We start from the raw sequence: 24476 nt of genomic DNA on the forward strand, positions 1-24476 counted from the left end.
GATCATAGTTTCATGGCTACTCTACTTTCATCCATCATGTAGATGTGCCTTGGCCATCTGAGTCTCCATATCTTGAAGCACTATATTTTGTTGTATTCCATATGTACTACCAAGTATGTATGTATTGAGTATTTAAAAAACATTGTTCAGTGGTTTTAAAAATCAAGTAAGATCTAGTCTAGTATAGCAAAAATTATATCGATGTAGTGATGAATTCCTTTAGTTTACTATTTAATGCCTCAGTTCACAACCATAACGACAACTCAGCAGTTGATGTGATAAAGAAATAGGTTTTTTTTTACTTAATGTGCAAAATTTTATATAAAGATATAAATCATAAATTAAATAAAGATATTCTAAAATCATTTCAGAACTTGAGAAACAACAGACTTTATTACTGGACAAGTACATTTTATCTTATTCACTTACTAATTACTTGTAAATGTTACACATGATAAAACAATAAAGTTTTAGCTTTCTAAACCAGAAAATTTGATCTAATGAATGAAGCAAGGGTAACAAAACAAACATTAATTCTTAGAAAAAAAAAATCAATGTTGTTTCCGGTTTTGTTACAATAACAGAAAAACATGTTTAGGAACAGACATTTTAGCAATAGTCAAATGAAACGTTTTATGCCAACTGTTGCCAATAGAAAACTATCAGAAAATGCGAAGGAGGCCTTACAGACGACAATATCACAATCACTTATACTTATTTTAATCAGCAAATGTGCTGATAGGTTTCTAAGGCATAGTCAGTTTACCTTGTGTTAATTAACAAGTCTGCTTAAATAAATTGCAAATAACAATCAGTCAGTATTCAGTACCTCATAATGTCCATTACCACACAATTAAATATAAATTCATCCACATTGCAAATGTGAGCCAAAAAAATAACACAAGAATTTTATTAATATAATAGATAGCAATTTAAAGTACAATAACTGTTAATGTTTTGATTTGTCTTTTCTGTAACAAGTGTATATGATTAAAAGTAATATATCTATTCTTTAAACCTTACACCAATAACCATACTCTGTTCAACTAAATGCTGGGATATCATCCCACACCATACATGTGCATTCAAACCAATTTTCCTTTTGCCCCATTCGCTTCAAGAAATAAAATTATCTTGCCTACTGTTCCCTCCTAATTCTTCCCATTTCCCTGAATAACAGATGGGTGGAAAATCAGTTTTTTTTTTTTGTTTTGTTTTTTCAGTTTACTATTATTGGTGGCAAATTTCATTAACTTTTTAATGCTCTATCAGAAACAATAAATTTTTTTCAATGAATTAGGAAGAAGTTCGAACAGTACAGTACCACTTAAGTCATTCCAGTTAAATTGTAGTTGCAATTAAAAATATCAATGGAGTTTAATTTTATAAATCAATATCCATTATTTTAAAAAATATTTAAAGTTTTAACAGCAGAGCATGACAAATTATACTAAACAGCCATCGATTCTAAAGGTGCTAACACTGCAATAGAAAAAAAAAAACCAAGTGAACTTCTATCCGTCCCCAGCACTCTCACTGAACAGGATATAGTAATTTTAAATAAACTCGATCTTATTTATTAAATGTAAAATGTTTTTTAAAATATTAACTTTCCATTAATCCTATATAATCATACATTTACAATTTCTTATCCATTTCCAAATAAAAAAGAAGACAAATAATATAAATTAATTTGTAAAGAAATTTCTAAAAACGATTACTTGGTTCTCAACCATTTTCTAAACTATCTCACTCACAAATATTTAACATAGCCTTATCTATAAATTATATAAGGGCAAAGAATAATATTATAAACAAAAATAAATTAATTTTTTTTTTTACATAATACAATCGGTTTTAAAATTCTGTAAATCAAATGTTATGGGTATAATGGTCATATACAAGTGATTTGTATATTTCATTGAAAAAAATTGTCTTTTAATCAAAAACTGCAAATAAAATTAAAAATGCAATAAACTAAAAGAGATTTATACATTAGAAATCTGCCTATCACTTTATATTTCAATCCATATTCATTTAATCTACAATTAAGCATCTGGTAATACATTTGTGCAATCAATAAATGACAAAATTTTATGTAAAAATGGAAAATACAACAAATTTAATTCAACACCATTTCAGCTTATAATAAAACCACATTGTGGTTAAGTAATATACTCTTATGTATTATTTACATTAAAAAAAAAAAATTTACAAAATTCATAGCATCTATACAACACTTAAATACTTATGTTTTTAAATATGTTTTTTTTTTCAATCCACTGGTTTACTAATAAAAAAAGAATACTATTAAGATAGGAAGTCAAATCAGAGGCAGGCTATAAAAATAAAGTGTTCAAATATATTTACTACAATGATGCGGTTATAAAATTACATAAATATATATTTTTTTTTTTTTCAATTTTAAGATATTATGGTCAACAAAATTAGAAAAAATTAACAACAAATCAGAATTTGACTATTGCTATGAGTATTTTAAGTAAGAGATATATTGAAAAATCAAATCAATAACAAAAAGTAATGAGATAAAAAAAAAAAAGAATTAAAATAAATAATAACTATAATTGCAGGGGTATATTCTTCCTTGACACTACAACACATTTTCAGATACAAGCCTTGTATTAAGTTATAATTTAAACAATCCAAAAACGAAATAAATTATTCACATGCCTGTATATCATTTTAAGATTCAATTATAAAATTCATTTTAAAACTGCTTAGTTCATAAGTGCTCCAAAATATTTTTGAACCGATTGACATTGAGGTTCAATCTCGAATTTTCCAAACAAGATGTAACACTCAGGTAGTGTCAGTTAAGTTCTAGTAAAGGTGTAAGATGTGAGCATTTATTATTTTAACAAATAGAACAGTTTGTAATCTCCCCCTGAGATGTTTTAAAATTTTTAATCACCCAATTGATGTTTTTTTTGTTTCTCTCTTCAATCATCGCCAACTGCTCTTTTTGCTTTTCTCTGCCGGGGGCTGGCTTTGGGTGACTTACTTACTCTCGATGACTTTGGGTCTAAAAAAACGCATGAAATTAATCATTAAATGAACATAAATCTCAAAAATATATAATGGAGAAGAGTATTATTAATTATGTGTGATTAAGATTGAAAGAAACCATGTGATTGTATTGGTTCCTTCCACAAGTGGTTGGGAGTCAGAGGTCTTAATGAAGTCAAAAAGATGGCTAGTAAATTTTTAGTAACAGTAAAATAATAGCAGCTACTAACTGTTGTAGCATCATATACCATACTATAATAATTTACAAACTACATTCCAGGTTAACTACTCAAATTTAATCGAATTAAGAGAAGTGAGAATAAAACAGGTTGGGAGGAGGAGGGATAGATACATAATCATAAGCTGGTTTAAAAAATATTAACATAATTTCATGGTATATGGCAATGGTACATATATAAAAACAGTTAACATAAATAAAAACTATACAACAACCTATGAAGGGTTTTGGGTTCAAAAGTTGGCAACTATCATGTTTTCTCCCCAACCCATTGAAGGATGAGGCATATACTTTATATAGGCTGGGAATGCCCCAGATCTCCTGACTCCAGAATAGATCTACGACTAATATAATTAACTATAATTTGCCACAATCAGAATTGAACCGAGGCCCAAGATTTATGAGTTCAGTACCTTACCCACTGAGCTATCTCCTATCCTGTACATAAATCATCAACAATTAAAATAACTATTACCAGGTTAAACTTTATCAAATAGAATTTAAAGATAGAAATGATTTTCAAATATAAAACTGAAATTTTTAAAAATCAAATCCGATTTATTAATTTGTGAAAAGAACACTTATTTACTTAGTAGGGTCGTAGCACATTACATCGAAAAAATATTACCCAACCCTCCACAAATTCAAGAATGGTTTAAGAGCGATGAATAATGAAGGAAAACCTTTTTTTTATCAAAGAGAGTTGAGGTGAAACACAAAGTTATGTGTGGATGGGGCCAAGTTAAATTGATAGCATGAAATGTTTCAGAGACAATCTCTTAACAAAGAAGATATAATTTGCGTTATTAACTTAACTATGAATTATATCATAGTTTTTTTTTTAATTAGTTGTATTTATGCAACAAAGAATTTCATAGTAGCTGCACTAATATGGCAAGTATATAAACCATGGGATAACTCATTCTTCATATTCTAAGAAATAATCTGAAGTTATATTGGCAGTTAACATATTCACTTCATTGATACATTAACATGACATGATGTATATTAACTATAAAATCCAACATGCAAAAACTAATTCACAACAATTTTAAGAATGGAAAAAATAAAATAATTAATTACATTTAAGCATAAGGACTAGAAGCAAATATAATCTAAAACGAGATATAATAGATAAAATAAAATAAAATAATAAATAAAAAATAAATAGGAATAGGTAATAGTTACTAAAGAATACCAAGTCATAAATGGCTTCACTAATCATAGTTAAAATAAAAGTAACTATTTAAAAATTTTATCTAGTAATAGAAAGTGCATTAAAGAAGTAGGCGAGATGCATTTGCATTAATAAAACAGAAAATAATAATCATTTTTAGATCCAAGCACAAAAAAATCATATCAAATATGGAAGATTAACCATATGTGAATTTGAAGGTCAGGATTGAAATCTTGTTGTTAGTTGAAAACTATTTTTTTCTCTTAACCGCAGCCCTGACCATTTCTTACAAAAACGTTAAGTTCAGTTTTAGACAATAAAAATGGAAGAAACATTAAAATTATCATCATCATAACGATGCCAAACTAATGGAAACAATGTTGCTTATGTTAAAAATGATTTCCATTCCAAGACACAAGCTAATTTTTTTAACAAAGTCTAACCTGAGTGATGTGACCATCAAAGGTAAGGTAATAGATAACATAATGGAGAGATAATTGAAAATATAATAAATATGAGCATCAATTAGCATATAAAAGGGGAAACCCTAGTAAATCTATCAAAACTATGTAATTGTTCTAATTTATAAGTATCATGAAGGTAAAAGATAATTCTTTAAAGCTCAACCGATCTTGGCATAAGATTAAATCAGGAATAAAACGAATCGAGAAATAAATTACTCCAAAGCTAACGACAATCGTCAGATCATTTTTGTATTGGTATTGTTTAAGTTCTGGAGTAAATTAGGTTAGGTTAGATCTAAGGCAACATTCAAGCTAGACTCATGAATCGGTGTATAGTAATACGAATTTCACTACCTGATGAAATAAATCTAATCACTAATCATGCTACTAGTCACACAAAATAAAAATAAGAAAAACTAATAATTAAAGAAATCAACAAAGAGTGCATTCCAATTATTTCAATCTACGATTCCAGGTCATGAATGGTTTTGATAGATCTAAATACTACGAATGTAAAAGAAAACATGTTCCTACAAGTAATTGATTACCTCGCCCTTTTTATGCTTTCGCCTTTTTCCCTTAGTATGCTTGGAATTCTGGTGACCATTTTCTGCAAAAAATGTACTTGAGAAATAGAAGTTTATTGGCTACGCAAAGTTTTAAAATTTAAAATTACTTCAACATTTGAGTAGCTCTGAGATTTTTTAAAAATATGATTGGTATTTTTAAATTGTTCTTCGTTGATGACTTTAAATTTTAAACAACAAAATAAATTTTTTTTGAAACATTTGGATAGTGATTTTTTTCAAATAAAACAAAACCATAAAACAAGCTAATTAAAAAATGGAAGGAATTTTTAAACTACTTAGAATCAGCAATAAATTTTTTTTTAATCTACTATGACTCAGAATTTTAAAACTATTCCATCCTAGGTAGATGTTAAAATGAATAGATCACTTTTTTCTAATTGATACGAATACATCTCTTCAATATCATGAAAGGAGCTACTCTTTCAAATTTGGATTTAAAAAAAAAACAAAATCAGCTAGATGTTTCACATTCATAAGTAAAAAAAAAAATAGATAATCTCTAAACCAAATATTTAAAAAAAAATGTAATAACTATTTAAATATAATTGGTAAACAAATAATTATTCTATGACAAACAGCTAAATAAAAATGCATAAATTGTTAACCATCATTGATAATAATGGGGTCACCTAATATTTCTCAAGTATTTTACCAAAGTGAGTTATCAATTATTTTAAAATATATACTATTACAAATTATCCTTTAAAATATTAATTAGCAATTTGTTTTAATTATTAGTTTTACTACTCATGTATACATTAAATTTAGTAAATTGATCAACAAGCATGATTGCTGAGCACAAGTAGAGCTCCTCAAGTGAATAAATTGGATTTCTATTTAAATTGATTGTCTATATAAAAAAAAAAAACACCATTCAATGTATATAAATTATTATATACGCTATATTGTAAACAAAATGATTCACAATATTCTCAGAATAACCAGATACTATACTCATTAATTAAAACAATGGAATGATTGCTAACAGTAACATTATATTTAGGCATTAAGGTTTTAAAAAATATTACCAACTTATAGCAACAAATGTGAATAGATAAGGAGGAATAGATAAGAGATTAAATATTTGTTTTTTCCTATGAGTTGTTTATTTTGAACTCAGAACAAGAAATATTTACAGCAACTCCCGCCCATGCAATTATATTTAAATTTTGTTAAGCAATTAAAATAGTAAGCCTCAATGAAAACATTTTAAAAAAGTTATAGAGTGTCAACAATTTTAGTTTTTGTTAGTTTATGGTTTTTGACCTTGTTTCAACAATTAAATAACCACTTAGCTCTGTAATAGAAAAAACATGATACTAAAGGTTACATACAACTAGTTTAGGAGAAATGGCTCAGACATATATCCTTCAAATAAAAGCTGTGAATTCAATCAAAGAAATGATCATGTAGTACTGCAGTGAACTCTTCAAAAGAAATTATAATTTTCCTCATAGTTAAAATATTCAAAGGATAATATCCACAAGGTTTAATCAAGGCGTTAACTGATTAAGGGAGGAAAAATAACAATCAGGAAACTGAAAGAACTGCCAATGAAGAATTCCCATTCAATCATTACATTATTTCACAGTAATAAAGCCTTTTCTTATAGTTTTTATCATATTATGTCTATTGGCATTTTTTTAAATTAAAATTTAAAATAACTAGACTTCCATAAAATGTTTTTCTCATTTAAGACCTTCCTATGAAATAAGGCTGTGTCCAGATTAAGTTTTCAAGTGGAAATTTTTTGTCAACATTACTAATTCATGATTTATGGAAATGTAACAGTTCAGTAAGCCATAAATTAATGAAAGTCTATCAAGGAAAACATTAGCAAACAAAATTCTCAAAGTTTATAAAAATAATTTATGATTATGCTATTCTAATAACAAAATAATACCATAATTGATAATCACTGGCAGAATGGAAACAGTTAACTTACCTAAAACATATTCGTTGTAAATTTCTGAGGGAAGCCAATTATAGTCGACATCGTTGTGACTTGATGTGCCCATTTCAATATGTTTCTTGCTAGCAGAGCTCGTGCTAGTTCCCCTTTTCTTGCCAACAGAGTAGAGGAACTGCTGACCAACAACTAACATCAGCACGACTAAGGCGCCGAGGAACACATACAAGAAGAAAGTCTCTCCATCAAGGCCCTCATCAAGTTCAATGATGTTAACAGTCTCATTATACACTCCTTCATAGAACTGGTTTCCATTCTACAGAAAATTAAATAATATATTAGTTAAGTACACATCATTAATTACAAATATAATTAATGATAGTCTAGAGTTCATATCGACTCAAAATACATGATGTTAAATCCATTCAATTACAATAATTACTAAATACATAAAACATTCTCTTTTGTATTTCAAATGAATGTGATACTGTCAACTTAAGCACTAAAGAAATAATACCATTTTGTATTTGTAAATTTTGTAGAAAACTCAAGATATCTAAAATATCTTAATACCTATTCACAAGAATTTATAATACTAATTTTCTAAAAAATAATGGAACAAACAGCAGTACTACCAAGAATGTTTTATAAGCATTACATTGATATAAAAATGTTATTATTAATGTACAAATAATACTTTTATGAAGTCGATTGAAAAATGGTCTTGACTTAATATTGATTTTTTAATATAACTCAAATATATCTATTAACAAACAAATGCCTCATAAAATCACAATGAAAGAGTAAGAGACGACCTTCCTCAACTGGTAGTTAAAACTAATGAAATCGTTAATTATGATGTTTTTAATTAAAGAGTAAAAATATTAACATGTAAAATTATATTGATACCATACCAAGTCTCTGTATCTCAGATTAACACTCAATCCGAAAGGCCTTCCAGCAAAGGCTTCTGCTGGCATGAAAGAGTAGAAAAGAGTTGCTTCTTGACCAGGAGATACATTACGCTCATATGCAAGAGTGGAAAAATTTTGAATGTAGAAATTAAAATCCATTGGATACCTGAAAGAGGCATCAAGTGTTTCTAAGACAAAGTCCTGTGATCCCTTGTTTTTAAAACCAACAAGGAATTCCACAAGGACACCTCCAGGTAATTCTGAAAAAATAAATTAAATAAAAATATATTAATATAAGACCAAATAGTATGGGTACTATTAATGTTAGAGGGAACTAATATACTTGTGTGTCAAACTAAAATGGAAATGAAGAAAAACTATAACATTTCTGTAAACAAATAAGATGTTTACAAACAATTGATCATTGTTAACTTATTACTTGAAATATTTTGTAAAATCATAAAACATAGTTGAATATTGTAAAAATTAGTATTTATATTTCCTTCATCCTAATTTCTCTTTTGCAATCCATGAATAAATAACAAAATGTAATTTTATTTTGATCAGGTAGAAAATAAATAAAAAATGTATTTTTTTTTGCAGTGGTCCTCCAAATATATACACTTTTTATTTCTATAACATAACAAGCAATTGTAAGTTCAATCATTAATCCTTTACAAATAACAATTACTGATCAATATTCTTTAATATCAATCGAGTCTGAGTAAATCATTAGTGTTGTGATTATTTCCATCAACAAGAAGTGATTAAGAAAGCAAAACTGTCAAAGAAAACAGAATTATTTATAGCAAAAAGAAAAATATTTATATACACAAATATAACGTATTGCATTTTCATGGTATGTCACACTGAAATGACTTTATAAAATTTAAATGTAAATGACTATAGTGCAACATTAAAATTAAACTAGGTGTGGGGAACATTGACTTGAAATTCTAAACATGGTAAATGGACTTAAAAATGTTATGTAATATGTATGAAATTACTAATGCTTTAAGAAATATTTATCAGGATTTCACAAAGAAACAAAAAACTACATATTGATTAACATTAAATCTAATAATTGTTAAATTTAAAACTAAAAAAAAAAAAAAAATTTAACAGCTAATAAATGTCAGAAATATAGATCACGACCTTAAACAACCCCCCCCTCTATTGTCACATGAACTGCAGCTTTCTACTTCAAACAGTACAGCTGGGCAGTATAAGGTGCAAAATACTGTCTGTACGCTAGGCAAAACAAGTGTCAGCTATCTCCTTTGAATGAAATATTCTTATCTATGACTTTAACTTAAGACTTTGTTAATAAAGTCATTCAATAATTCATAACACAGTCAGCAGAAAATTGAAAGTAAACTAGTAAAAAGTTAACTGTTTTAATTATAAAAACAAGACCGTTTAAATATCTTATCAACAGATAATACTATCAAATAAGCTTCATTTTCCTTAATAACTTTTTAACAGACTGCTGTGGGATAAAGAAACCATTTAAAATAAAAACAGTAATTGTTAGGTAAACTTACCCATTATTGTTCCAGGCACTTGAGCAGGTTTTGTGAACAATATTGTAGTATCTGCATCAGGCGATCCTGTGGGTTTGTCTTGTGCTTCTTCCTCCTCTGGTGCGTCTTCACCGACAACTGCAGTTTCTTCTCCTTCAACATCTACCATTTCATCATCAACATCATCTTCTTGTGCTCTTGCTACACCACCTTAACATAAAATAATTAAAATGAAAGATTATAGAACTAATCAAATCTTGATTCAATAAGAAGAGATAAAATGAAAGGTTATTCATTCCTACATAAAGAACATTTCGTTCTAATATTTTAACTTCAAGTAAGGAATTTCAGTACTTAGTTTCTTCTTTAAAACCGTACTTACTACACTAGAATGTAAAGAAAATATATTTTCCTAACCTCGACTGACAGTAGAAATTAAAGCTGGAAGAGCAATTAGAAAAACTAAATAGATGAGCTTCATCCTGAGACTAGATGTGAACTATAGACGATCCAAAACAGCAATGTCACATATCCCGAAAAAGTGAAACGTAGCCCTAACAGCGTCTACTAAGGATGTTGTTATACTGTCGGACGTGGAGCCAGAAGGTAACACATGGCAGGAAATATACCAACTTAGTGGAAATTAAATTTTATAAACATTAAATACAATCACTCAATAATAACAAACAGATACGAATCAATAATTTTAAATTATATTTTAAAATGCGAAAAAAATTGAAGTTCCTTAACTTTGCAAAAATAAATTAAAATCATCAATAGTGCATTGTCGGTATGTTTGAAAGGTGGAAGGTTAAGTTAGGCTTTAAAGATTTTGAAAATAATATAAGTGGATGAATTGGGGGAAAACCCAGATTAATTTTGATTGACTTAATGACTATAATTGCCACGTCAATTTTAAGTTCCACATACTGTTCTTTGCATCTGTATCAATTTAGGAAAAACAAAATTTTTTTTTTTCAGTCTAATTTTAATTTTTAACAATGGTGGTTTTTGCCTGTCAGAATGATAGTTTTCTCAAAGAAGTAAGTTCTCTTCTAGTATGATAGTTATGGTTGTCAGGGCCCATTTATACCATTGTGATTGTAATAAGAAATTTTAGTGTTCAGTATATCAACATAATCACTATTCCCAGTTATTGTATTTCTCAGTCTCTGCATTTCATTTTTCAAACCTAGTTTTAAGTCACTTTCTAAAATATAAGAAGAGTCCTGTGAAAAAAGGATGTTCCATTTTTTAAGATTTTGTGAACCTGTACCTCTACAACCAATGGAGGGTCTTGAGTTAAGTACATTGTTTGGAAGTACTGCTTTTAAACCAACAGTTGTGAAAAAGAGATGATTTGCCCAAGATCTTGCTCAAGTACCAGGTCTTTCCCCTTAGAAGTTAAGTGTGCTCCAGGAGGTCTCTTGAACACACAGAGCCAACCCATGGCTGATTCAACAGAGTAAATAATGATCTGAAACCTGGGATCAGAAGACATTAGCACACTCTCTCCCTATTAAGATTTTGTATAAAATGTCTTAATTTCCATGACTATCAAGTTCTTTGTGTAATTTTCATTATTAAAGACCATGTTAATTCTGGAATGATAAAAATTTCCATTAACAGTCTATGACAGAACACATTGAAATTTTATCAACATTCTTCTTCAGAAGTGTCTTTTCTTTCTTTCACTATGCACCACCATTTTTTAGTGGACCTAATTTTTTTTTCCTCTCTGTATTTGGTGTGTTCTTATTTCATGTCATATACAGTTAAATTCACACATTTAAAAAAAAAGGAACACCAACTTCTTGTTTTAACAATCCTTTTTATTAGATAATTGAAACATCTAATATTTGTAATTTACTTAAATCAAGTTTTATTTCTGAGAATGGATTAAGGCATTATTTAGTGATGTATACTTTTGTGTACTATTAATCATTATCAAAACAATATAAACTCTAATGTTTATAAATTAGCTCTTTACATATATTTATTTCCCTTTAATCTAAACTTTAACTATATTTTTCTTCAAGACATATACTAATTTTTTCTATCAACAGTATTTTTTTTTTTTACACAAACTATATAGCATATTATTTTATTGTTTAAAACTTAAAATATTTATATATTCTATGTGTGAATATTATTTATTTTGATTTTAATTTTTGCTAATAACAAAAATCTTATTTCAAATAAAAACAAAAATCTGATATTGAGCCATTCCAAGAAAGTTCTTATTTGATTTAATTTTCATTCTCAGTTTCTTGTTTTTTTAGTTTTCTTCCAAAGTAATCTCATGTAGCACAGCAGAGTTCAAAACTGTTGTAAATGGTAAAAAAGAAACACTAAAGGGCTATGATGTAATATTAGAAGATACTATTTTATTCCCAGAAGGAGGTGGTCAGGTAGACAAAATAAATAAATTATATTATTTTTTAAAATTAATTATTTTGTTCTCATAAATATTTTTCCTAGCCATGTGACTATGGATTCCTTGGTGATATACCTGTGTTAAATGTTAGACGAAATGGTAGCGAAGCTGTCCATTTTGTTGAAAAACCACTAGAACCTGGACTAGCTGTTAAACAAATTATTAACTGGGACAGAAGATTAGACCATATGCAGCAGCACTCTGGTTAGAATGTAATATGTATAATATAAAATAAGGTGATAATAGATGACTGTAGATTGATATGAGGAGAAGATACACAAATAATCAAAACTTATTTATTTGTACTGTTTCAACCTGAATTTCTGGGCTGAAACACAGAATAAGATTAATCAATTTCTGAGAAAAATAATAAGAAACAAACTTGGAAATATACGTAACAATAAATTAAGTGGATAGTAGTTGATAGTAATAGAAGATAAAATATAATATTGTAGAGATAATTATACCAAAAAAAAAATTACAGTGCTCATGTAAATAAAGAAATAAATATAGTGACAGGTACAGAAGAAACTGTGAATGATAAATAATTGAAATTAACATAATAAAATTTGTAAGTAATGATTAAAAAGTATAAACAGTAAAAATTTATTTAGTGAATTTAAATCAACCCAATCAAATGTATGAAAGAATGGTTAAGAAAGAAAATGAATATATGCTACAATAGATAAAAAAAAAAATTAAATTTATACTGATATAAACCAGGAAGGATTAAGGGTGCAGTACTAAATAAGAGAATACTGTTACTAGACCAACAGTTATACAAGGAGGTGATTTGGTCAGAATCACGCTCGACTGCCAGATGGGTAAAAACCCTTTTAAGGGCACCCATTTTATGAGGCTGGATTGACCACGGAGGGCTCCCGAGAGTACAGGGCTGACTCACAGTTACATTGAAACAGAAAGTAATTGCCTGCCACAGCCAGATTGGAACCCAGAGTTAGTAGCACTAAGCCTTACCAATGAACTATCCTCTCCCACAATGGATAAAGGATACACAGTAGTATAGATGAGTGAAAAATAATAAAGTTAAAATAAATATAGAATGTCCTATATTATGCAAGGTTATGGTTAAAAAATTAATAAGTAAGAAACAAGAGTGAAGAGATATGTGGGAGTGGGAAGAAAGTAGAAAAATATTTAGAAGACAGAGAAACTTTCTAAAGTGAGTAGGAATGATCTCGCCCAGTAGATTGTGGGCATACAAGTTCAAAAATAATTTAAACTAAGCGGAAATAGTTACCTAAATTGCTGATAATTCTGTTGTTAGCCCCGATGGCCTGACATTTGGGTTGAAATGTCGGCACAAATAAATAAGTGTTACTTATTTGTATATCTTTGCTGACCACAACCCTTACCATCTTCTCTTCATAATAAATCTTTTTTTTCTGTTGTTTGATAAAATCCCCATTGTCTATTAAAATAAACACATAAATAAAAAAATATATATCTGGACACACCATCACACGACACCTATTTAACTGCTAAGACCCATAAAATAATTCCTTCCTGCATCTTTACTCATATTGATCCGATAAAAGTTTTATTGAATTATTTTTTAGTTAATATTTTTGAACAATTTAATCATCTTTCAAACGAGTATAAGGAATGTTTTGGTGATTTATAAATGTTGAATTATTCAAAACAGTAATGAACTAAATGTTAGCAGGTTTCCTTGGGAAACTGTGCAAATTACTTTTAAAACATGGGTGCAAAAAAAATTTTTGTAAGAAATTTAATTGACTTCAATTGTGTTTAAAAAAATGGCATTTTTTAAAACTCTTAATAAAAATAAAAAATCCTATGAACACAAAAAAAGAAGCAATCAAATCCATTCAAGAGATAATTATGGCACTTACCCACAGACAGACCATTGGCCAAAAATATATTTTTTTTGGTTGGACTCAAGAGTCTAAAATGGATAGATCCATTGAGAAGTCAACATCAAACATTTGATCAGTTTACACTATTCTTCTTACCTAATAAGAAGGAAAGTAAAAATTCAATTTAAACTTATATAAATAATTTAATCTATATTGCTTTTCAACTATCTTCTTAACTAGTCTGTAGTGATGATATTATATTATTACTTACCTAAAACCTGCCTGTAAGTGAAAGAAACAAACTTGGCAATAAAATTTTTAAATCATGAGATGTATATTTGTTTATATTATATTGAATTTTCATTTATATTAGTGGAGCATGTATTATTTTTTTTAATTTTATTTATTTGTAGGGCAGCATTTAATTACAGCTATCGCTGATGCAGAGTTTGGTTACGGTACAACATCCTGGTGGCTTGGAGAAGAAATTTCTCACCTTGAGCTAGGTAAAGAAATTTATAAATTATACATTAAAAACCAAAACTATTCTAAATGAAGATTCATTTTTAAAAATTTTAAATAAATATGAAACAGCTTTAAAGCAATTCATAAATGATAATTTTCATGTTGTCCTGCATTAGTATGATGGGTGTTAGTGGAAGTATTTATGTATACTCTATTAGGATTATATTATTCTGAGGATAAATATTTGGACACTTTATCTACACTGTTTTTATCTCAGATTGTTACAAAAACATTTTTGTAAATTCTTCTTTAATTAATTAACTCTGTTTCCCACAGTTATATCCCCTTCATCTTTATTGTTGGTACATTAAAGACCTGTAAGACTAAAAATTACTCTTATCTAAGGCTTCTTTTTTATTCCCCTGCTCTATACTTTTTAACTTTCTTTATCATGTTAATGCACTTCGAAAAAATATTGCACTATTTTTTAATTCTTTATTTACTTTTTATTATTAATCAAATTTAGTTTACAATAAAAAGACAGTTGTTATTAAAAAAAATAAGTATATTTTCATATGCATTTGTGAAAAGTAAACTTATTTGTAGATACACAAGAAATTACTGAAGAACAGATAAACAAATTAGAATATTTGGTCAATGAGAAAATTAGACAATCTGTACCTGTTGATGTGACTGTTTATGAAGAAAACGATCCTTTTTTAAGTGAGGTATAGATGTTAGACAATAATCAATAATACTGTTTGATCATGTTTTAGAATATTATAATTAATAAATTTCTTGGTACTGTAGACCAGGACACGAGGGCTACCTAAAGATCATGTAGGAAGTGTGAGGATAGTTACGATACAAGGCATTGAGAGTAATATGTGCTGTGGTACTCACGTTTCTAACCTAAGCCAGTTACAGGTATATTTTTTTTTATATAAAACACCATTTCACTTTCTCACTGCCAAAGCTAGGAAAGCTTTGTATTCATGCTGGTACTGGTACTGGTATTTAGTGGAAGGAACAAGTCCGGCAAGTGGGCCAAGTGGCCCTTTTTGCCAACCCCTGACGGCTACCTGAGTTGCCACCATGTACTAACCAAGGTGGGAGTGTCAAGATTCATTCTTCGGGACCTCCGAAAAATGAATGTTAACTGCCCCAGGTGGGAATCGAACCCACAACGTTCCAAACCGAGCGCACTGGGACCTGCACGGCTGTCACGTCCCTGTATTCATACTAGGAACTGGAACCAATTTTTGTTCACATAATCAAAAATCTTCACTCCTATTTACATTTTAAATATCAAGGAACAAATTTGGTTCATTTGTCTGTCTGTATACTCAAATTTATGTTCGGTCTGAATCAATTGAAATGCAATTTTGATATCATTTTTATGGATTTTATCAGATTCCATCCGCTTCTTTCGCTTTTGCATGCTTCTTTGGATGTAATGTATTTTCCTTGGCTCACATGTATTTAATTAATGGCTAGTACGTTTGGTTCAAATTTGGAGATTAGTGCGTAATTATTCCAGTATCAATTTTTTTCAGGTTCTGACTAGTACTTTGTGCATATTAGTGCATGCACATTCTTTCCCTTGGTATACCTATATTTGAAAATTGGTGGTTAGATTTGGCCCAAATTTAGAGAAAAGTTAAGGATTAGTATAGAATACTGTGTATTGTTAATTTTATCCAATTCCATCCACTACTTTCGCTTACACATGGGCAAATATATTTTCCTTGATATATTATATTATTTACATATTGTATATTTTGAAAATAGCTGTTCACCAGTTCATCATTCAAGTTGGAGAAAAGTTGTGGATTAGTATAGACATGGATTATTATAAATTTGATCAAATTTCACCCACTTCTTTTGCCTACATATGAATAAAAGCAACTAGTTTTCTGCATACACCTAAGTTTTAACAGCGGCTCTTAGAATTTATTTTTAAGTGATAAATCATTAATCTTGAAATATAGTTAATAATGTATACTATAGAAATATACAGGAAAGGGATAATTTTTGTAAATAAACTTTAAATAAAGAATATATGGGATAAAGAAGATAGAAATAGTAAGGAGGCTATATTGACCCTTATACTTGGCATACATTTTTTATTTAGTTGTAAAATAATAATAATTATATAAATAGGTACAACCCATAAAGGGTCAGTGGTTCAGCATTTTGTAAGGACATACTTTTTTTTTAGAACAATGGTTATATAAGGAGGTGGTTTTATCAAGATCACGTTCAACCACCATATCTTTTCCTAATTAATAGTGCCCATTTTATTAGACTGGGAATTCCCCTAGAGGACTCCAAAACCCACAGGACTGGCTCACAGCTACAGTAACAGAATAAATATCTGCCACAGCCTTATTTGAACCCAATTCTTTTGAATTAGTAGCACAGCGTCTTTCCACTGCAACATCCCGCTCCCTGATACCTTTAAAATATAATTTTAAAATTCTTTTGGAATAATGAATGGTCAAATAAATAAATTTTGGATATTTAGTCTTGGACTAAATTTAATGAATTTGGATTAGGATTTAAATTGAAAAACTTAGTAATGGAGCTTTTTTTTTTTTTATTTGTCTTCCTATTCTGTAAATACCATAATTTATTAATTAAATATTTTAATCTATATCTGTTGCGATCTACTCTGTCCATAGGCTATCAAGTTGATGGGAGCAGAGAAGGGAAAGAAAGGCAAAGTGAATCTTATGTTTTTAGCCGGAGGTCGTGTATTAAAGAGGTTGTCCGTTATGTTAGAAAGAGAGCAGGCTCTTACTGGCATCCTCAAGTGAGCATATCTCTGTTTCTCCATTTATATGTGTTCTTATGCTTAAAAGATATTCAAATTATAAGATTACAAAATTATATAGAACCAATTATTGCAAACAATAGTCTATACTTTTATTTTTAATTATATATCATCTATTAATACCCCAGTCAAATCCCACTTTGTGGTATAAACAATTAGAGACTAGCTGAACTTTATGTATGTTCTAGAAGGTATTAAAACATATATTTCCGAAAGAACACGAGCTGCCGAACCTGTTAAAAATGATGCCTGGAGCTACAGCAGAAATTTGTTTTTTAAAAACACTGTAACTTAATTGTTATTATTCATATAGGCTTAAAACTATTTTGTTTTAAGTAAAATTAAATTACTCATTAAAATAATAAGGTTTTTACTCCTAAAAGCTCAGTTAAAAAAAAAAAAGTTAGAGAAATTTTTTACATTTACTAATGCAGGAATTTGAGTTGGGAAAACTGGATTTAAGACAAAATACTCCTTAGATAACTGTTTTAAAATTATACATGAAGTTTCCATTTTTAACAAAATAACCAACATTTGAATTCAATGCATGATCTGGCCAACTTATCTGGTCTTAACTTACAACTTCTACCATGTCCATTAAAATTTTATTATTAATTCTATTATGCATTTGCATAGTTTTTCCTGCTTTGATAAGTAGCAAAAGATCTTTTGATATCTGAACAATAAAATAATAATAACTATAGGTTAGTAATAATGTGCATAGTAAATTTATTCAGATATTAATTTTAAAGAATAAAAAAAAAAACAGATAACCATATCATCACATGACCCCTTTAGTATCCTTACCCCTTTTTAATTAGCCAATTTAAGCATTATATGCACTCAGCTGCTATAATTACCCTCTCCTTCCCCCATTTTCCTCTCTGTTTGTGTATGTCTCACCATTATATATTTTTTCTGCTGTTTGAGAGACTTAATGTTTCATTCTTACTGAGTGTGCCTGGTTGCCACTGCCATTTTATTATGAGAGTCTCGTGATCCTCTTCTGTGTATTGTTGTAAGGCTGTAGAAAAGAAAGTACTATTCTGGTGCAGTAGTCACTGAGTATTTTTGGTCTACTTACTTTTTCATTCAGAGAAAATTTACAGCATACTAGTCCACAATAATTTTGATAATCTGCATGCTGTATTGCAACAGACTCCTTTTCTATGGTCAAAATGTATGAACCAACAACAAATCATGTAAGGACTCAGTAACATAGACATAAGTGGCAATGAGGAGCTAAAAAATTTTGAGGTAAAATTTAATTGAGCAACAACTGTCTATAAATATTGTTTTGTTTTGTTTACAGCAATGGACCTGATGTTCACGTTTCATTGGTGGATAAATTAATGAAATCAGTAAAATTATCAAACAAGGTAATCTATTTTTACCAGTTGATAGATATGGAGTATATTATTTGAAGAATAGAAGTGTTATTAATATTTATATGTGACCAAGTTTTTTTTTAATTTAAAAATTATTAATTTTTTACAGAACCTTCAGAATGTACTGAGAGATATGGCTGTTGCCGAAGCTAACATCTTAAAAAGTAAAGAGCCTAAGCCAAACTTTTACACACTTCATAGGTAATTTTAATTTTATTTTTTCTAAATCAGTCCAATGTGCAGAAAGTAAGGGTACTCAATTTTTTATATTATTAAAATTTAAAAAAGAATCAAAGCATATTATAGGTATATGTGTTACTTATTTTTCCATATAATTGTCTTCCCGTTCTATGTAGGTTGTAAGTTGTGGCAAAAGCTTTTTTGATACTCACCTCGCAGAACTGTCCAGCTTCTCTTTCGTCCACTTCAAGAACCGTGTTTGCAATCTCAGAGGTCCAATACGTTTCTTACGACCAGGAGCCCTTTATTGCATGTTTAGTTATGTAAAATAAATTGTGAGACATTTTTGAACAATTGAATGTGATCATATAATTTATTACTGTACAAAATTTAGTCCCTGAAGTGGCAAGTAAAGGAGAGAAAATGTTGTTTCTCACGATACTGTGGTGATATGGCTGAAAATCGCCGTGTCATGCGTTGTTGAAGTATCTGGACCAAGAGTGCCGCTGTCTTCTCCTCACGTCTTGTTCTAGATTTCTATGAGGTTGTGGTGGCATAAATTTTACTGCTCCAGTGATTTGACGAATGCTACCCAGCATAAGAAAAAGGTGTTATTGGTGGCTGAACAAATGACTAGGCTGTCTAGACATGACAGGCACCTGTGACATCATGTTGCAACACGTGATTCATACTGTCTTGATTTCACATTGAGGTAAGCACCAAAATGAGATTAAATAAATTTACAGAATCGGGTGTGTAAATCCGACAATCCCTTTTTACACCTCCTCATTAGGTCGAAACGTGAGTCTTGAGAAAGGTGAAAATTTTAAGGCACCAAGTCAGGGGAGTAGGCTGGATGGTTCAACACATTACTATCCCCTACCTACCACCAACCAGTCTGTTCTAACCATGATGGGAGGGTCAAGTTTTCATTCTGTGAGGCCGGTGCCATTGCAATTCAAAGGTTGTCTAGACCAACCCCTCAACTAAATGGCCCAACCAAATGACTTCAAAAGCATCTTGGCGTTGTTGTTCAACAAACACACTCTCTTGTTTGTATTGCTCTCTTGAGCTTTTGTAGAGTCTCGCAGTATTATGCTGCTATAATGGTTTCCCTCAGAAGCAAAAATCAATCAAAATGATCCCTTTTTGGTCCCAAAACATGGATGCCATGATTTTTTTGGCCAAATAGGTTTTGAATTCTTGGACAGATGAACCACTGTGATGACTGTCTTTTTGTCATCCATGTTTCATCATTAGTCAATGAATTTCAGAAAATCCTCACCTTCTATTTCAGATCATTCAAGGAACATGCAAGCATTTGTGACCTGTTTCAGTTTGAGCTTATCCTATCAGTTGGTTTGAAACAAATCTTCAGAATAATTTTCAATATCTCAGAGTTTCTGTAATTGTTTCATGTAACTATGATCTGGAAATTTTTGGAAACATTGCAGACATTTCATCCAATGTTGCACCTACTCATCAGTCACAATATAAGGTCTTCCACTCCTTTGTTCATCATGAATATTTGAATAACTTCATTGAACTTATGATACCACTTAAATATGTTCATTCAGTTCATAGCACCTTTACTATTAGCATTCTTGTACCTTACCTCCGCATTTGGCAGGATTTCTTATTGACATATTTCACAGAAACGGATACTACAAGACAAATTTCGGTACTGATTTGGGTCTCTGGTGCTCATTATGTTCAGGAGAACCAATCCTGTGTTGCAACCCAATAGTACTCTTACTTTCTGTACATGCCTCATATTTTTAGTATGGTTGTAATGATTTATTTAATGATTTTATGTCATTCTTCAAATTCCATTTATTAATTCATGCTAGACAATAAAATAATTACAATAATAGGTGAATTATCTTGAAAACTTTAAGATTATTACGGATTAACTTTAAATATTTGGTTTTTAGGAAAGATGGTGAAATGGACTTCATAAATGCATTCATTAAAGCAGTCAATGATACGGTAATTATCGAAGTTACATTTTCTGTTTAACTATAGTTTTATTTTTCTATTGCAAAATAAAATTCATAACTAAAATTCACAATTTTTTCTTCAGTAACTTTAATTTTCATAGCATAAAAACATAGATGTTAATTCACCTAGGAGAGGAAGTCAGAGAGTCAACTTTGATTGCATCATGACTGCAGTGATGTAATATCTTATGATGAGAAGATTGTAGACCGTGGATTATATATATGAGAAGATGGGGGTGCGGTCAGAATATAACACTTTTTTTTTTTTTTTAGTTATTTCAACTTATTTGTGTTATATTCTGACCGCACCCCCCAACAATATTTTCTTCATATATGTAATATCTAATTTATTATTGTTTAGGATACATCATATGTTGTTCCTTATTCCTATTTAATAGATTCAATTTTTTATGAAATACTTACGTTTGCATTGCCAGATTGTAAGTGGCACAATTTTAAATTCCTACTATCAGAAGTTTTTTTATTTTGACCATCTCAAGTTTTTTTAATTGTTATTATTTTGAATGAAGGACCTTTGTTGAGAAAAAAAAAAAGATAAAACACTGTAATTTTACATCCCAAGATATGTAGCATCCGAAAATCGAATACAAAAAAAAATTTGTCTGTCCAACATTCGCAGCTTTTCTCTCTCTGAAACTACTGGGCCTATATTTCTCTTTTAATTAGTCACCTAAGTTACAGGTTGTTAATAGTTAGACTATCCCAAATTGTAGCCAGCCCTCAAATATCAAGCCAAATCAATAGACAAAAAAAAAAGAAACATAGCAGGGGACTTCTGTGTAGAGTTTAGCATAACATAGTTTAAAGTTCATTATAACATTAAAAAAAACTTTTTTTTCAGTCCAGCTCTTTTTGTTGTAAATCTTGTGATTTGTATAATTTATTTATTAAAAATTAGTGGATAGTTTGTGATTAATATTTATTTCAACAACCATTTTAATATAATTTCTTTGTTTTCAGAACATTCTTTTATTTTTAACAATTGGAGATGAAAAAGAAGTTGGTTATGCTGTTTTATATGGCAATGAAAAGCTTGTAGCTGAATTCGGACCCAAGTGAGGAATTTGAATTATAATAGAATTATTTTTTAAAGTTTTTTTTTATTTCCGACAATTTTAAATTTAACAATAAAATCTACTTATGGCTTTAGTAGGGAATGGATTTATTTTAACTCTATAATTAATTTGTGACTCCATAGTTAGTACTGAAAACTGAAAAAGAAAAAACCTTTCATTTTAAAACAAACAGTACAGTACTAACAAGTTAAATTAAAAACATATTTACATAGAAAAAATTACAATTAAAAAAAAAGAAAAGATATTCTTATAACAATCAATTGTCATACTCTGAGGAAATAACCATAGAAATGGGAAAACCAATAAGAATAGAACATAAAAAGAAAAAGTGTGATGAGGACCATAGTACTAGGTAATTATATAAATTTCATTTTAGTCAACATAAATAATTATTGTAAGCAGAGATAGGCAAAAATTAGCCATAGTTGAAGCTAATAGCTAAAATTGTCAATGATACAATACTTATTTATTAATTAAAAATTACTGGATCATAGTTTTGTGATTAATATTTATTTCAATAACCATTTTATTATAATTTCTTGGTTTTCAGAATATTATTTTATTTGCCCATCTTTGATTGTAAGCATTATTTAATAAAATTAATTAAAAACTTATTTATATTAAAAAAGATTCTTGTGAGTACTACAGCACCGTGATGTGCACCAAGTGTATGCCAGGGGTACCGTAAGTGAATGCTACTGTCTCAAAATATTACGAAAAAAAAAATAAACAATTTAAAATTGAAATAACAAATATACAATGCATTCCAGCTTTTACTTAGTTCTGTTTTTCAACTGCCCTAAAGATAATTTTTATTTATTTTAGACCAAATAGGGTGTCACAAATTATTTTTTAGCGTTCCCAGGTAAAAAATTTTGCGGACCGCAGCCTTAGTATATTATTATTTCGTTAGTTGCAACTAAATAAGAATTTACTAAAACATCCAGTATTTAAAAAAAAAATTATCAAGTTATTAAAATTTACCTATTAACCTTTTTTTGTTTCTTTTTCTAATGTTTTAGGATTACTGAACTCATGTCTGGTAAAGGAAATGGCAAAGGCAACAGGTATCAAGCTAGGGTTGCTAACATGTCAAAAAGATCAATGGTGATAAGTTTAATTGAAGAAGCTCTTGGTCCTACTTAACTTGATTTTATTTGTTAATAATTGTTTAAGAAGATATTTTAGTGTTGCAAAATTAAAATGTTTTAAATATAAGTAAACTATTTATTATGAGCCAAAGTTTCGCCCCACTGTGCAGTGCTAAAAAAAAAAAAAATAACCAACAACTAAAACTATGTAACAGAGAAAGATAACAGGAAATAAATGTGAACTAAAGAATGGCTTAAAATGATATGAAAATTCATTAAAAAAAAAAAAAATGAACAAAGTAAATTAAATAAAATAAAAATAAGATTTATAGTGAAAAGTATAAATAACAAGAAATATAAACAATTATTAGACATACAATGTAAAGAGAAAGTATATGTATTTACACTTTTTTGTATTTCTTCTTTATTTATACTTTTCACTGTTCATCTTATTTTTAATTAAATGTTTGCATATATTAACATCATTTTTATACACACCTTAGTTCACATTTCTGTAAAGTTTGTTTTTTAAGCCATAAGCTGCCTTAATATTATTTTAAGTATAGCTTAGGCTCAGGTTATAGGAATGGTCTCTGAGCCACTCCTTGCAAGCCTATTGGCATTTTCATTACCGGGACCCATTCAATACTAACTTTATCACATTAGTTTGTTGAGTACTGCATAGCAGTCTTCAACAACTCTTGAGCATGTTGTGGGATTATTAAGAGCCCTTATTACTGCCCAGCCATATCTTGTGGCTAGATAACAATTCATCAACCAGAGAAGAGCCTTTCCTCTCAGAATAATGGCGCAATGACTTATCGCAAGTATTTCTGATTGAAATACTGATATATGCCTCCCTATGGAGATAGATATACGTTCTTATACTTTTTCACCACATCAACCTCAGGCTGTAAGGGAGCCATCTGTGTAGCAAGTAATACCATTATTTGGTTTATTTTTTAATTAATAAAATAAGAAAACAAATATTTAAACAATCATGAGAACATTAGCTCATTAGACTATTTTCCTTGGATTGCAATTTACATCAAATCAATTTAATATTATTTTTCACATTCAAACCAATTTTTTTTTTCACACAGGTGATAGCACCTAATATGAATAGTATTCAAACTATCTATCATTGGTCATATGATTGAAAAGATAATTAGAAGTCAAATGTCCTACTAAGTAATAGTACTACTCATATCAGTTTGCCTAGGACTAATAATGAATTTTTCTGTATTTTTATTTGTTCATATTAGTTTTACCCACAAAATAAAAACATTTGGTTTATAG

General features: G+C 29.0%; 2 protein-coding genes across 3 annotated transcripts; one reads left to right on the forward strand and one right to left on the reverse strand.

Annotated features, from left to right (window-relative positions):
* Nucleotides 1-374: 374 nt before the first annotated feature.
* Nucleotides 375-10475, reverse strand: l(1)G0320 (signal sequence receptor subunit 1 l(1)G0320). Of its 2 annotated transcripts, XM_014421419.3 has the most exons (6): nt 10260-10439; nt 9864-10052; nt 8320-8579; nt 7442-7721; nt 5455-5516; nt 375-3043 (listed from the first exon to the last, which is right to left on the reverse strand). In XM_014421419.3, exons 1-6 carry the CDS (start codon nt 10321-10323, stop codon nt 3023-3025), a joined length of 876 nt encoding a protein of 291 aa, XP_014276905.1. In that variant the 5' UTR covers nt 10324-10439; the 3' UTR covers nt 375-3022. The 2 variants fall into 2 exon arrangements, with proteins under 2 accessions (XP_014276905.1, XP_014276904.1); XM_014421418.3 differs by lacking the exon at nt 5455-5516 and having other exon boundaries at nt 10260-10475.
* Nucleotides 10476-10638: 163 nt separating this feature from the next.
* On the forward strand, nt 10639-23368 carry LOC106681217 (alanyl-tRNA editing protein Aarsd1-A). Its single transcript, XM_014421420.3, has 12 exons — nt 10639-10885; nt 12125-12253; nt 12324-12483; nt 14534-14626; nt 15192-15313; nt 15396-15512; nt 17270-17400; nt 18734-18800; nt 18919-19010; nt 20924-20978; nt 21971-22065; nt 23109-23368. The coding sequence occupies exons 1-12, from the start codon at nt 10844-10846 to the stop codon at nt 23230-23232; spliced, it is 1227 nt and encodes a 408-aa protein (XP_014276906.1). The 5' UTR covers nt 10639-10843; the 3' UTR covers nt 23233-23368.
* The last annotated feature ends 1108 nt before the right edge of the window (nt 23369-24476 follow it).

Source organism: Halyomorpha halys, unplaced genomic scaffold (genome assembly GCF_000696795.3).
Source record: "Halyomorpha halys isolate HHAL.00 unplaced genomic scaffold, Hhal_1.1 Scaffold320.1, whole genome shotgun sequence".
Taxonomy (NCBI): Eukaryota; Metazoa; Arthropoda; class Insecta; order Hemiptera; family Pentatomidae; genus Halyomorpha; species Halyomorpha halys.